Raw genomic sequence first — 16,186 nt, 5'->3', positions numbered from 1 at the left:
GTCAACGTCACTCTCCATGTGAACTAGGTTTGCAGCACTATTTTTTTCAAATTGAGCAAACCAATCTCACAATCTTCAAAATGGTGTGCATTCCGTTCTTCTCATAGACACTACATCAAACACAATAGAACCATTTTCCAAATTTGCACTAACAAACGGTTGCCCATTTGCCCCCTCCAACTCCCCAACAACTCACTCACCGTTCGAGACATAACCCACACAACACCAAACAGCTACAACAATGCGCTCCACAACTTTGTAGCAACCTCACAATGTAGGAACAAATAATCGATGGACTCTCCACAAGTTTTACAGCTCTCCATCACAATAATATATTAATATCCCTCTTGCGTAAAGTATCCAAATAGGCCATAAGAAGATCCTACATTCTTTTCTTTGACTTGAGTAATGCTATTTAGTAAATTGTTATATGACTATTATACAATTGGGATACCATAGCAGTAAAATCAACCCTTGATTTTTTTTTTTTTTTTAACAAGTGCTGATTCAAGGACTGATTTTCATTGCTACATTATCAAGTTGTTTGTTACTCAAATAATAATATACTAAGTAGCATTATTCTTACTGCTAAGCAATTCAATAATTTCCTTCATTAACAACTAAACACTTCATCATCAACGGACCGTAAACAGGCATAGTAATCCTCTAACAGAAACAAATAAGAGAAAATTCAAAACTCACCTGAATCAGCAGACGTGCAAATGCACACACTTGAATTAGGAAGTCATGCATGTACATAAGTGTAAAATCAGTTGATCTTGGATACAGTACATAGTGTCAAAAAACCATATATTTTCTCTTATATGGGTTCTTCACACAGTCCCAGAAACCAAGCTTACAATACCTTAAACCCCAACCTGAACTGTTCTATTTCATCTTTCACACCAAAATTCCCCATTTTTTTCTCTGGAAACAGAATCCAGTAATGTGGAGCAAACTAAGATGAGATACAACATGAATTGTCACTAATTATGGTTTGGCTTACTACTGTACATCTCCTTTGTGGCAGCTGTAGCTTGCTTCTTTGCAGGTCGATCAACATGATCAAAAACAGGGGCCTCAAGGCAAGGAAGCAGCCCTGGCCTATTAAGCTGCAAGTCTGGACAGTCATCTGGACCTGCCCATGCCAGGGGACTCGCTGCTGCAAAAGAATAAAAAAACAAAAAAGAAGGGAATTGTTATTAGTTTGGCACTATTATGTTTTCTCCATGCAGCAAAGATGTCATCATTAAGGTAATGGATGTTTTCTCCATGCAGCAAAAGATGCCATCATTAAGGTAATGGAGAAAGATAAAAGGTTTTCCACTTATTCCTATGCTGCCTTTTGCTGATCCAGTTCTCTAAAGAATCATTTGCATCCCACACAGAAAAAGGAAAAAAAAGATTAAAGAAATATTGACAAAAGAGGAACTGTAATAGAAATGAAATATCGGAGGCTGGTAAAATGAAATAGTCATCCATAGTAAGGAGACCTTAAATAAAACCCACTGAAAGAACATAAAAGGATAAAGGGTAAATATGACAAATAAAAAAACATAAGAACATGACTTGGAAGCATTAGAAAAACCCTTTGCCAAAAAAGTCTCACTCCCATCTAAGCCAATGAACTCTAGCTCAAATGGCATCTCCTTCTATAGCAAGTACAAGGTGGAGGGTGTCCTGGACAAAAAAAGAAGAAGGGGTAATTACCTTTTCTCCATGAACTACCAAAAAATGCGCGATGCCCCCATGAACTACCAACTCGACCAAAATAGAGCATTCAACTACTAAAGACAACCATTTTCCCCCCTTCCGTCAGTCAAAGAGGTTAAAACAAACGCTCAACGGGTCACGTGACCGTCACACGCCGTTTTACCCTCATTTTCTTTCTCTTTTCCCCCCATGAACTACCACCATCTTCCTCTTTCCCCCCATAAACTATCACTATCTTCCAACATGCCCCCATGTAAAACGGCACATGACCCGTTGACTGTTTCTTTTAACCCCTCTAACTGACGGAAGGAGGAAAAATAGTTGTCTTTGGTAGTTGAATGCTCTATTTTGGTCGAGTTGGTAGTTCATGGGGGCATCGCGCATTTTTTGGTAGTTCATGGGGGGAAAAGGTAATTACCAAAAAAAAAAAAAAAAAGAGTACCCCATCTAAACCTACTGGCTTCTTGCCCATTTAACATTCATCTCACAGAAACGTAGTCTCCAACTTTCATAGGTTGGCACCCTTGAAAACATCTTTCTACTGTTGTGGTTTTGATATCAGAAGATAATCATTTCAGAATGTCGATATACCATATTCAGGAGAATCCCATCTTAGAGACTAGAACAACCATATGAGGATAAATTACATTAATTATTAAACGGCGATTAATAAACAAACCAGAATAAAAAGCTTCAGAGTTCTTGTAATAAGGGGACTCTGTGTACAAAGATAGTTTCGAGAGTGACATTTAATAAAAGCCTCAAATCTAAATGCGAAGACTGCCCCCACCAGATTGAATGAAATTAAGCCACAACTTAAAACAGGTGGGGCTTTCTCTTCTTCAGCTAAATGCAGAGTTGATTATAAAAAGTGGATTTTCAATTTGTTTTCAAGCAGTAGGTAGCTTTTTCTGCATACCTTCACCAGGTTCAAGAGGTCTAGTGTTATGTGAAGCTGTCAGAAGAGGAGTACGCTTTCTCACGTAATTTTTCTGCAAAGGCTTTGGAATTTGAAATGAAAATTGTGAGAGAGTTACCCCATCTCTCGTATACTCTGGATGTTCCAGCAAGTACCTGCAAAATCAAAAGCCCCACAAAAGGCTGTTAAGGAAATAGGGAAAAACATTGGGTTCATTTGACAAAACTTTTTAGAGGGTACCTTTTTTTTTTGGCTGTGATGTGACATAAAGATAAAAATAGTTTTAAGTATTTTGTGTTTTGAGTAGTTTGTTAACGCTTTTGCTTTTTAGCAAAAAAGCAAAAAGCTACCCTAAAAAGCGTCGTCAAATGAGCCCATTATGCTTGTGAAACTTTGACCACCCACAAGCTATTTAGTTCTTCATTTACGCATATTTTTACAAGAGTAACGCAACAGGAAAAAACTTGAATGGGTGGTACCAACATACTTTTGGATCTCCACAATTGAGCGTAGTCTCTTGCCTGATGGTGCTTCATAATATCTGTATAAATTGGACACAGCAAATTAGAATGAAGTTGATCATTGAATCTAACATTTACCTAAAACTTCAAACTCCAAAATAAAAAATTTGAAAGCAAATAAAATAAAATTTGAAAGCAGAAGTCAAAGCTACAATTAGGTCCAATGATAAACCTCATATATCAAACAGAAGAGAGCAGCAGCAGCTCATCCAGTTTTCATCTATAAGAGACCCAAATATCCTCATATTAAAACTCGGAAATGGGACTGAAAAGATATTACCACATCATGATGCAACCAATGGAAGTAATCAGAAGACTTTGTATACAGTAAACATTACATGACTCGCACAAATTTCATTAAGCATCAAGAGATTACTATAAAAGCAATCACAGTGTACTCCAGCTCTGACATTCAGATATCACATTTACCAACAGATATGAAGCACCTAGCCACATACCTAGTAACAACTATATACCTAACATATCCAAGGGATCACAAGCAAACAGCAATTCAAAAGGGGTCTTCTAACCTCCAGCTACTTCAAGGATAATGAATGATACATGTGCTTGAGTGCGTCTAAATGTGTGGGTTGGGTGTTTGGGGGAGGGAGGGGGTGCAGAAGAGAGGAAGGGGAGATCTCTTCAGCTTAGAAAAAGTGTCCTAGAACAGTACAGTGAGACATGAGAAGCACCCTTCAGGGAAAATTTGCTTATAAGTCATTGCAGAGAATTCATTCAGATTTTCTCCTCATAATTCCACAACAATGTCGAAATTTCTTTGAGCCTTGATATAACCCCAGCAGGAATGCAGACTTTTTAGAGTTAAGGTCAAAAAATAAAATTCCAAACAAAAGGTGAGACAAGTAAAAAAGAGAGAAATCTGTAAAAGATTAAATTACCTACACATTATAGATGTAATCAAATAGGAAGGAACACATACATGTCCGCAAACTTGGTGCTTCCTTCACCTCTAATCCGTAGAAGCCGTTGCCACCCAGGAGGAGGCTGCGCAATATTAGGCTTATCAATTGCCCAGAGCCTGCTGCCATCTTGAGAAATGTCCGCCGGATCATCACATGATATATCAGGCCGCCACTCACGAGCTGTTTCACAGTAAAAAGGCCGTTCCAGAATATGTTCACGTATTTCTTCATATTTTTCTTTTGTTGGGATGAGCCTCCATTTAAAACATTTGGCACACTGGACAGTGAAAGCCCCAACAGATGGCAAAACTCTGGAAGATGAATTTTGAGCCAAGCATCTTCGGAATGGTAGAGGGTGGGACTGAATAGGGTCGGGAACAGGTTCAATTGCACCTGTACCATTAGCTGAAGGGTCATAAAGCACCAACTGCTTAGAGGCATTCTCATTAGATTGGCCATCTTCATCCTCTGTCTCAAGAGACCCATCCTCTGAAGAAGAGGATGGAGAAGAAGAGACGTCTATGGGTCCCTGAAGAGTATCATTTTCTTCCTTTTTGACCCTAGGGGAAAACTTTTCAGGGGATGACCGCATCTGACAAGATCCCAAAACCCTGTCACAGAAAGCACCACCAAAACAAAGCATACACAAAATTCAATAGAAGAACTTTACACCAATTACACGTGTAGAAATATATCACCATGTTAATCTGAACCATTCCATATCCATTACTTTTAAAAAACACAAACCAAACACAAACAACACGCATGCTACAATGACATAAGTCGCAGGGCAGCAACAATCACCACCACCAACACAACTCATTCACAAACAAATTTATCTCTTTGCACGCATCTAGTGACACTGATTTCCTCACTACAAATCGAGCAATACTCCACTTAAAAGCAGTTATCATCCTATACTAAGTGCTGCAAATGAAAGAGAATAATAACATGAATTAAAACACCATAAAAAAAAGGAAAAATTATACTCTACCAACCCAAAATGTTATTCCATTTGCAATCAGCCCACCAAACTATCAATTGACTCGATTAGCACGTCAACTTAAAAGAATTCTTGCAATATGCCCCCAATGTCTAAGGCCCCGTTCACTAAACCCCTTCCCCCTCCCCTCCCCTCCTCATCGTCAGTTTGTGTCAGTACGGAATCTATGGATAGTAGAGAAGTTTGAAAAAGAATCCAACATTTTATTTTATTCCAATTTTACCCCAAATCTTTCGATATGAAAAACAAAAAAAGTTGGGAATAAACTGAAAAGTTGGGGGTAAAATAGGAATAGAATAAAATGTTGACTTCTTCCAAAAGCTAACATTTCAGTCTATTCCAATTTTACCCCCAACTTTTTAATATGAAGAACAAAAAAAAGGTAGTAAACTGAAATATTGGGGGTAAAATAGGAATAGAATAAAATAGTTGGCTTCTCAAGAAGCCAACTATTTCAGTTTCCTGATTACCCGTACTGACAGGGGGAAAAGGGGGTGGGGAGGGGAGGGGGAAGGGGTTTAATAAACAGGGCCTAAATCAGCCACTAAATGCAACAGAAATTGCTAACCCCGTCGTCTGGGCCAACAAAGCTTGCAAAATTACCAAATTTCCCATTATGGGATTGCAGGTGCCGTTGAAACACCTAATCCCAATCCAAATCTATCTTTTGAACCATAGGGCTGAGCACTGACTCAATCAGAGTCGGAAAGGCGAACAATGGGGCGTCTGCCTAACCACCGGCTTTGTCCATCTTTTCTAAGCTTATGTACAACATGTTTAAGATTGGAAACTCTACTAATAGCATATTCCCTTTAAGAGCTAGCACGGGCGTTGAGGTATCCCCTTTTTTGACATACACGAATGGGGCCAATCAGGAAGTAGGAAGAGTCGAAAATATTAGACCAGATATATCTTTATCTTCTGATAAAGATAAATCTGTCAAGAATTAGTTCTCTTATGTTTCTACTACTACAAGTTGTATGGCTTTAGGTTTCTACATTATCTTATGTTTCTACTACTATAAGTTGTATAGTTTTAGGTCTCTTATCTACTGGTTATACAATCCTTATCTACTGGTTGTACAGTCCTACTAAAGGACTTCTCTATGGTTTCACGATAGCTTTGTACAGTCCTATCCAAGGACTAACTCTCTTCTTATAAATACAGTCTCTGCCCTACGGTTGAAGTAGGCAGAATTATCCAATAAATCTCTAAATTCTACATGGTATCAGAGCCATCTCAAGACTAACGTCTATGGCAATTCCATTTGAAACCGAATCCTCCACCCAAACCTCACCCCCTCTTTCGTCCTATACCCCTTCCGCAACCACAGTCCCTCTTCAGAATATTCATCACCATATCTCGGAAAAACTAAACCAAGACAACTACATCCTATGGCACTTTCTGATGGTCCCATTCCTAGAGGGCCAAAATCTCTTCATTTATGTCGATGGAACACATCCACGACCTCCTCAGCTTGTTCCAGACTCAACATCCGGCCTTGTTGCAAATCCAGCCTCTCGACTCTGGTATCATCAAGACAAAATGATCTTTAGCGCCATCATCTCCACTCTCTCGGTTGAAGCTCTACCCCATGTCATTGGTCTTACCGCTTCTCGGGAGGTATGGCTAACTTTAGAAACTCTTTTCTCCGCTCAATCTCAGTCCCGAATAATGCAACTCAAGCAACAATTAGCTACCTTAAAGAAAGGTGCTCTTACGATCTCCGCTTATTATCAAAAAGCGCAGGGATTCTCACATCTCTTGGCTGCGGTTGGCAAACCCATTGAAGCTTCGGAACTTGTCTTCACTATACTCGCTGGTCTTGGTCCAGAATTTGATTCTCTTGTCACCTCTGTGACCACACTACAAGATTCCATCTCCCTCAATGAACTCTATGGGTTTAGGCTCTCTTATGAGATGCATTTGGAGCAACACAAATCAACCATTGATTTGAACATCTCCACTGCCAACACTGCCCAACGCCAGAGCCAGTCATATTCCCGAAACAACCGTGGATACAACACTGGCCCACACACCAACAATTATTTCCGCGGTAGAGGCCGTGGTCGTGGCAGAGGACCACCTCAGCAATTTTCTTCATCCGGGAACTCCCCCTCTTAGCGACCAACATGTCAAGTATGCCACAAACAAGGCCACACAACAGCCACATGCTGGTTCAGGTATGAGCAAAGCAACCAGAATGACTCCTCTTCGATGCATGTCAAAATGGCCTCAGCAACTCCTGCTCTTGACTCCTCCTGGTATTCGGATACTGGCTCCAATGTTCACCTCACAAATGACCTATCAAATCTCAACTTGAATGCTGCTGAATACACTAGACCTGACACGATTCGAGTCGAAAACGGGCAAGGTTTGAAAATCTTACATTCTGGTCGTGGTATATTGCCTACACCCTCACACAATTTTCATTTATATTCACTCTTCCATGTTCCTCAAATCCAAAAGAATCTCATATCTATAAACCAGTTTGCTCGTGACAATCACGTTTTCATTGAATTTCATCCTAAGTTTTTCTGTGTTAAGGACCTTCACACCCGCCAGTTGCTCCTCCAAGGCCCGAGTAGATCCGGCCTCTATCCATGGCCTTCCTCTCATGCTCCTTCCAAGAACTTTGTTGCCTATTTCGGTGAAAAAGTCCCCTTGGACCAATGGCATCTCCGGATGGGTCATCCAGCTTCTCCAATTATCAATCAAATTATCCAGTCCAATAAACTGCCCATGACTTCCTCCAAGTTATCTTCTGTTTGTTCATCATGTCAATAGGGCAAGAGTCATCGTCTTCACTTTAGTTATAGTCCTTCTATTTCTAGTAATCCTTTGCAATTACTTTTCATTCATGTATGGGGCCCCGCTCCTATCACCTTTGTAAACAATAATCGTTTCTATCTAAGTATTGTGGATGATTTTAGTAAATATACTTGGTTCTATCCTCTCAAATTAAAATATGATGTTTGTGCTACTTTTCTCCGTTTCAAGCAACTTGTTGAAACATATTTTGGTACCAAAATTATCTCTGTTCAAAGTGACGATGGAAGTGAATTTCGTCCTCTTCAAACATCTCTCACTACCATGGGAGTGTCCTATCGTCTTAGTTGTCCACATACACATCATCAAATGGGATCTGTTGAAAGAAAACATCGACATCTTGTTGAAATTGGTCTCTCCCTTCTTGCTACTGCCTCTGTACCTTTCACTTTTTGGGACTTGGCTTTTGAGACTACAGTCTATCTCATAAATCGACTCCTTTCCAAAGTTACCAAGCACAAATCTCCCTTTGAATCCTTATTCAAAATCTCACCTGATTACAAGTTCCTAAAAGTCTTTGGCTGTGAGTGTTGGCCTTTCCTTCGCCCGTATAATTCCACCAAACTTGCCTTCCGGTCTCAATCGTGTGTCTTCATTGGGTATAGCAAGAATCATCTTGGATACAAGTGTCTCCATATTCCATCTAGTAGAGTCTACATTGCTCGGCATGTCATCTTTAATGAGCAAAACTTTCCCTTCTCCAAATCCATTCCAAACCAATCTTCTAATCCCCCTCCCATTCATCCCAGTATCTGTGTCCCTCTTATTCAACCATCAAACACCCAAGGTAATGCCACCAGCAGCTCCTCTCTCGAGCCAAATTCGCCTTGTATCCCCTCATCCTTACCCTCCACAACCACAAACACAGACACTTCACATACCAATGCTCTAGTTCCTTTTGATTCTCCTCTTGCTTCCCAACCACTTCCCCAACCAAGAGTGCATGGCATGACTACCCGATCATCGAATCAAATTTTTAAACCTACAAAATTTACATGGCCGAATTCAATATCCACCTCCTCAAGCACTCATGGCAGTAATTCAGGAACAGGAAATTGAGCCAACTTGCTACACTTAAGCATCCAAGCATACTGAATGACGCAAGGCAATGAATGAGGAGTTTGATGCCCTCCTTAAAAATGGTACTTGGTCCCTTGTTTCACCTTCTCCATCTATGAACATTGTCGGGTGTAAATGGGTGTTCAGAATCAAGAAAAAGGCTAATGGTACAATTGAGCGGTACAAGGCTCGTTTAGTAGCTAAAGGGTTCCATCAACAACCCGGAATTGATTTTTCTGAAACTTATATCCTTGTTATTAAACCTATAACTATTAGAACAGTGCTCTCCATTGCTGTTTCTGCAGGTTGGGCTATTCATCAAGTTGATGTAAGCAATGTTTTCCTCCATGGCAGCCTCCAAGAAACCGTGTATATGGTACAACCGCCCCGTTTCCAGCATCCTTCACATCCTATGGCAGTTTGCAAATTACACAAAACATTGTATGGCTTAAAACAAGTACCAAGGGCATGGTTTTCAAGACTAAGTACACAGCTTCTAGAATTACATTTCACAAGCTCCAAGGCCGACTCGTCCCTTTTTGTCTACAATGCTCATGGGATTAAAATCTTTGTCTTGATTTATGTTGATGATATAATCATCACAAGTTCACACAAAGATGCAATCTCTAGACTTATTTCTGATCTAAACTCATCATTTGCTCTCAAAGATCTTGGATCTCTACATTTCTTTTTAGGTGTTGAAGCTACTTGGTCCTCGGATGGTCTTCATCTCTCTCAACAAAGATACATCCTTGATATTCTCAAGAAGACCAATATGCATCTTGCAAAACCGATTGCCACTCCAATGTCCTCCTCCACAATTCTAAGCAAGTTTGAAGGTTCTACAATTACAGATCCTACTCTCTATCGCAGTACTATTGGATCACTTCAATACTTGTCTCTCACTCGACCGGACATTGCCTTTGCTGTCAATAAGGTATCTCCGTTTATGCAAGATCCTAGAGACCCTCATTGGTCTGCTGTCAAGCATATCTTGAGCTACTTAAAGGCTACAGTTGACTACACTTTTTGCATCCACAAACTCTCCTCGCATCAGCTTGTTGCATTCTCGGATGTTGATTGGGCTGGTTGCCCAGATGACAAGAAATCAAGGTTTGGATATTGTGTGTTTCTCGGTAAAAACTTGATTTCATGGAGTTCCAAGAAGTAGCCCATTATGTCACGTTCAAGCACGGAGTCCGAGTATAAAGCCCTTGCAAATGCTTCTGCTGAATTGATTTAGATCCAGTCCCTTCTCCAAGAACTTCGTGTTTCTCTTCCACGAGCACCACTCCTATATTGTGATAACATTGGAGCAACTTATCTCACTTCCAATCCAATCTATCATGCGCGTACAAAGCACATTGAGATAGACTATCATTTTGTTTGAAATCAAGTTGCAGACAAGTATCTAGAGGTCAAGTTTATCTCTAGCAAAGATCAGCTTGCCGATGTCCTAACAAAGGCTCTTCCTTCCAGCCGGTTTCTTCAGCTTAGTTTCAACCTCAATGTCAGACTTCCTACGTCGAGTTTGAGGGGGCGTATTAGACCAGATATATCTTTATCTTCTGATAAAGATAAATCTGTCAAGAATTAGTTCTCTTATGTTTCTACTACTACAAGTTGTATAGCTTTAGGTTTCTACATTATCTTATGTTTCTACTACTATAAGTTGTATAGTTTTAGGTCTCTTATCTACTGGTTGTACAATCCTTATCTACTGGTTGTACAGTCCTACTAAAGGACTTCTCTATGGTTTCACGATAGCTTTGTACAGTCCTGTCCAAGGACTAACTCTCTTCTTATAAATACAGTTTCTGCCCTACGGTTGAAGTAGGCAGAATTATCCAATAAATCTCTAAATTTTACATAAAAACCTCCGATCCCATCTGACCCCGCCTCCTAAATGTCAAGAGTCGGAGTCAGAATTGGGCAAAAGAGTTGGAAATGGTCTCCTAGGCAAGAGCACAGATCTTGTTCTTCGACAAAGAACAAACATTCTCTTCATCTTCGAATGAAGAACAGATATGTTCTTCGTCTTCATCTTTTTAGGAACAGGCCTTAAGTATGAGGATTGGAGAAGACCTTCGAACACAACTTATATAAGAAAAAGTTGAGAGAAGAGAAACTGCAGGCTGAGGTAGTAGCTGCGGTCTAGAGAGCTAGAGAGAGAAGAAAAGTGAGGGATAAGGTTAGGGAAATTAGAATATATGCTCACCTAAAATGACACTTTTTAAAGTATATTTAAAAGTCAGGTTGGGCCGGGTCAGAATCGGAAATCCTGCCATATTCCAATTCGAACTCTGATTTTTTCGAAAATATTTAAAAAATCATGCCATAATCTGACCTGAGAACCGTCGGAAGTCAACCTATGCGGGTCAAAACCGGGTCAGATTTTGAAAAATCAGTTCTTTACCCACCCCTATTCAACCTCGCACCCTGATCTACAATCCCTACACACATATGGCAGCACTGCCACTGAACGAGCACTCTGTCGTGAGTCAACTAGCAACCCCTACACGGCCATCACCAAAACTTCAATCACAAGCAAGCAAGAATTGAAGCAAAAACAAGAGAAAGTGAAAATGCACACTCCCACCTATGATTACAGAAACCAAACAAACCTTTAGATAACTTTCTCAAATTAATTGCAGAACCCAAAATTAGCTTCAATTTAACCCTTCAAATTAGCCTCTCAAAACACACCAAAACTCACAAACAAGCAAACCCAATTTTTTCTTCAATCCAACCCTTCAAATCAATCATTCCAAACAAATTCATAAACCCAAAAATTCACCTCCAATCCCAAAACCTCTTCAAAGTGCATGACTTGAACCTTATCCATACCCAATAACCTCCTCCATAGCTGCAATTCATTCGGCACCTGCTGCTGCCACCCCTGTGTGAAGCTCGATTCCTTTGACATGCCAACGACTGCTGCATGATGCCTATGAGCCATCAGTCCGAGTCCAAGAAAATGCCATAGAGTAGCTGAAGGAGTTGTGGAGCCTTTGGTCACACTTGAAGTCATGATAGTATTGGATGTTAAGGGGAACTTGGCATTTATAGGTATTGGTTTTACGATCTTAGGGTTGAGTATGAGTGAGAGGCTGATGATGAGGCTGTAGATTGTTGGACACATAGTGCAATGTTTGTTTCATATGGCCCAAGTAATTGTGGAGTATAAGAAGCAACACAGGCCACATTTGGTCGGATTGGAGGTAAGTACGAGTTGGGAAAGTACTGGAGATTCGAATTCCAATTCCAAGTTTGGGAGTTGTGGGGATGATTATGGAATAAAACGACATTAGACTGAGGAAGATCATTTCTAAGCCTCAGAATGCTTTCATCAAGGATAGGTAGATTCTTGACTCTATCCTTATAGCCAACAAGTGCTAGGATCAGATCTGGGGAACCAGGTGTGTTGTGCAAGTTGGATATTGAGAAGACCTATGACCATGTCAATTGGGACTTTTTATTGTATTTGCTAAGGAGGTGCGGATTTAGAAAGAAATGGTGTAATTGGATAGCTTTTTGTATCTCTTAGATGTGCTTTTTTGTATTGGTGAATGACACTCTGTCGAGATTCTTTAGTAGTTCCCGTGGCTTGAGACAGGGAGATCCATTGTCCCCCTTTCTATTTCTTATTGTCATGGAGGCGTTAAGTAAAAAGATTTCTGCTATAGAGAATGGGGGTTATTATCAAGCTTCTCGGTGGGATCTAGGAGTGGAAGTACCCTCAACATTTTTCATCTTTTGTTTTGCGGATGACACCTTATTTTTTTGTGAGGCAAATCCAAATCATCTACGTAGTTTGCGTAGTTTGTTTTTATGCTTTGAAGTGGTTTCAGGTTTGATGATTAATATGGCTAAATTAGAGTTGGTCCTTGTTGGAGATGTCACTAATGTTGAAGGTATGGGTAACATCTTGGGCTGTAGGGTTTTTCCTTTGCCTATGAAATACTTAGACCTTCCCCTAGGAGCTTTGTTTAAGGCCAAATCTATTTGGGATGACATTATTGAGAAAATAGAACACTGCTTGGCTGGATGGAAGATGATGTACTTGTCGAAAGAGTTACCTTGATCAAAAGCACTTAATCCAATCTGACTACTTACTTCATGTCTCTTTTTTCTCTCTCGGTTGGTGATGTCAATCGCATAGAGAAGTTGCAGCAGGATTTTTTGTGGGATCGTATTAGTGAAGAGTTGAAATTCCACTTGGTTAGCTAGCTTAAGATGTGTACTCCAATTTCTGAAGGAGGGTTGGGGGTGCAGAATTTACTTTTGTTTAACCTAGCTCTTTTGGGAAAGTGGCTTTGCCACTATGCTCATGAGAGGGAGGCCTTATGGAGTGTGCTTGTGGATTCTAAATATGGCAGCTCGTGGGGTGGGTGATATTTTAATGAGGTCCATGGGTTGTATGGGGTAGGGCTTTGGAAAAATAGCAGGAGGGACTGGAGAAAGCTTTCTAACCATACTAGATTTGTGGTGGGTGACAAATCCAAAATTGGATTCTGGCATGATGTGTAGTGTGGGGATCAAGTCCTCAATATAGCTTTCTCGGTCTTGCTCAGTATGACCAATGTAGTGTGGGGATCAAGTCCTCAATATAGCTTTCTTGGTCTTGTTTAGTATGGCCCGATTTAAGGAAGCTCCTGTGGCAGACTATTTGGATCTCTCAAGTGCCTCTCATCAATGGAATGTTAACTTTCTTATAGGAGCTCAATTGGGAGGTCACATGCTCCCCAATCGATTGGGCTATCTCTTAACTCGTTCTTCAATTTGTTGTATTCCTTAAGATTGAGACTGGGTGGTGAAGACAAGCTATGTTGGGTACCTTCCAAGAGAGGGTTGTTCGATGTTAGATCATACTACAATGTCCTTGTTTCTCATGATAATACTCATTTCCTTCGGAAGAGTATTTAACGGAATAAGGCCCCATTAAGAGTGACGTTCTTTGCTTGGTCGGCTGCATTTGGGAAGGTCCTTACCATAGACAACCTTAGGAAGATGCATATTATTCTGGTTTGATTGGTGCTGGATGTGTAAAAAGAGTGGGGAGTCAGTGGATCACCTTGTGCTCCATTGTGAGATTGCTAGTGCTCTTTAGAACGCTATCTTCAATAGTGTAGGGCTCGCTTGGGTTATGCCTAGTTGAGTGGTAGACCTCTTTGCATGTTGGAGAGGGCATGTTGATAGGCCTCATTTTGATGTAATATGGAAAATGATACTGTCTTACCTTATGTGGTGTCTCTAGAAGAAAAGAAATTATCGGAATTTTGAGGATCGTGAGTAGACATCGGTGGAATTAAATGCTTTGTTCTTTAAGACACTTTACCATTGGCTTGTTGTCTTTGATTTTAATATTTCTAACTTTTAAGCTTTTCTAGATCTCGCCTCTTCTTTTAATTAGGTGTTTCTCTTCTATACATCTTGTGTTACCTAGGATGCGCTTTTTAATAATACTTGCAATTACTTATAAAAAAAATAAAAAATTTCTAACTTTGATATTGTTATTATTATTTTTCTTTTTTTGAAATAGTGACACATTTCATGAGGCTTGTCAAGAGTGATTCGGTCATTTCATACTTTTAAGGGGTGCTACAAACATATCAGAAGAATTAACAAAGGTACTTCAGACATTTTGTGAGGTTTATAGGGGCAAAATTATGTCATCTCCAAAGACTTCTCTGGGGTGACTTGATCATTTCATAAGCTTGATTAGTCCAGGCAGCATGTGCCACTCACCGATTGCAATTGTCATCACATTTAACAAATGATTTAGACGGCGGGGTGCATTGCAATAATTCTTTCAAATTGGAGCATCAATTGATTTAATTGATAGTTTAGAGGGGGATGCAAATGAGGTGATAGTTTGGGTGGTAAGGTGAAGTCTTCCCATAAAGAAAAAATATCAACAAAAAGAACAAGATTTAAAAGATATTCTGTGGAAATGAATCAAGCTAGAACATATATATGTTTCAACTACAATAACGAATCTAATTATGTTATATGCATTTCCAACCACCAACCAACCAAAGACAGCATATATTAATCAAGAGAGAAAGAAACGAATTTCAGAGAACCAAAGTAAAAAGGAAACCAACAGAAGGAAGAAAAAAAAAAAGAAATCGATTGCACCAAACCACATTTTCCTTCCCTTTACAATGTGATTTTCAGACCACGAAAAAGAGCCTACCAAATCTCCAAAAGAACAAAGTTTTTTCTTCCCAAAATGCCCAAAAGAAAACACACCCACAAACACAAACACGATAATATGCGCTACGAATCATTAACGATCTCTTTGGTTGCCGAGGAAACAAGATAAAGGATATATAACAAAACAGACAAAACCAAAATCCGATCTACCACTCCAAACATAAACCCAGAAACAAAACAACCAAGTGCATGAGAAAACAAGCAAAGAGAGGGAGAGAGAGAGAGAGGGTGTTACAGAGATCAGGAACAGAGAATCAGGGCCGTTAGAGCGATGAAATGCGCAGATCGTAGGGTCAGCGTAAAGATTTGGAGATGAAATTCTTTGCCGGGCTCCTACTGTCCTAGAAGGATGACGCTTACGAACTCGTCTGCCAAATATGGAGTATTTGTCTTTTTTGTTTCTATTTTAATCTTCGTATATTACGGTTTTGCCACTGCATTTTTGGGTCCCATGATAATGCCCACTTGCTTGTGTCTTTATGTAATAAATGTCTTCATGTCGTTAGAGTAGAGTTCGGTAATTGGGTTGCCTAATTTTGTCCAATTGCTTTTATATTGGAATCATCGGAAGGGTAATGCTATACATATAAAATATGTTAGGTTATTTTTAAAAAATGGGACATATGAATCCCTCTCGTCTCTCTCAGCTGGCCCTAGAGAATCTGTTGAGAGTTTTGTTCGTGGGGGGCGAGGTTCCACGCCTCCCTCCCCAGTGGTGTTTTCCCCCTCCCGACTCGCCCTTCTAGGTTGGGGATGGTTTTGTGTTTCTCCCTGGCTAGTGCCATTGGAGTGTTTGTTTCCTCCAGCCATTAGGGCTGTGGAGTTTTTTGTTTCTCTGGATTAGATCCGGTAGTGGTTGTTTTTCCCCGACAGAAGACTAAATAGGATTTGGATTGGGAAGTGATTTTTTGGTGTGTTTTTTCGGTAGAGTCTCTGACCTGATCTTTATCTGTTTGGGTTTCTTTCTTTGGTGTCAGATCTGTTCACTTCGACGGATTCT

The 16,186-nt window shown here is 40.0% G+C and overlaps 1 protein-coding gene across 2 annotated transcripts; it reads right to left on the bottom strand.

The window, feature by feature from the left end:
- Window positions 1-707: 707 nt before the first annotated feature.
- LOC133866038 (methyl-CpG-binding domain-containing protein 2) lies at window positions 708-15,575 on the bottom strand. Of its 2 annotated transcripts, none has more exons than XM_062302603.1 (5): window positions 15,422-15,575; window positions 4,094-4,687; window positions 3,120-3,173; window positions 2,633-2,787; window positions 708-1,162 (listed from the first exon to the last, which is right to left on the bottom strand). In XM_062302603.1, the coding sequence occupies exons 2-5, from the start codon at window positions 4,666-4,668 to the stop codon at window positions 987-989; spliced, it is 960 nt and encodes a 319-aa protein (XP_062158587.1). In that variant the 5' UTR covers window positions 4,669-4,687; window positions 15,422-15,575; the 3' UTR covers window positions 708-986. The 2 variants fall into 2 exon arrangements, with proteins under 2 accessions (XP_062158587.1, XP_062158588.1); XM_062302604.1 differs by having other exon boundaries at window positions 708-1,159.
- Between the last annotated feature and the right edge of the window lie 611 nt (window positions 15,576-16,186).

This window comes from Alnus glutinosa, chromosome 4, assembly GCF_958979055.1.
Source record: "Alnus glutinosa chromosome 4, dhAlnGlut1.1, whole genome shotgun sequence".
NCBI lineage: Eukaryota > Viridiplantae > Streptophyta > Magnoliopsida > Fagales > Betulaceae > Alnus > Alnus glutinosa.
This window is presented reverse-complemented; position numbering and strand designations above follow the sequence as displayed.

Coding starts and splice junctions, on each gene's coding strand:
- LOC133866038 (XM_062302603.1), bottom strand. CDS start 4,668: ATGCGGTCATCCCCTGAAAAGTTTTCCCCTAGGGTCAAAAAGGAAGAA. Junction 3,174..4,093: donor AGCACCAAGTTTGCGGACAT/GTATGTGTTCCT, acceptor CAATTTATACAG/ATATTATGAAGCACCATCAG. Junction 1,163..2,632: donor ACCTCTTGAACCTGGTGAAG/GTATGCAGAAAA, acceptor ATTCTTTTGCAG/CAGCGAGTCCCCTGGCATGG.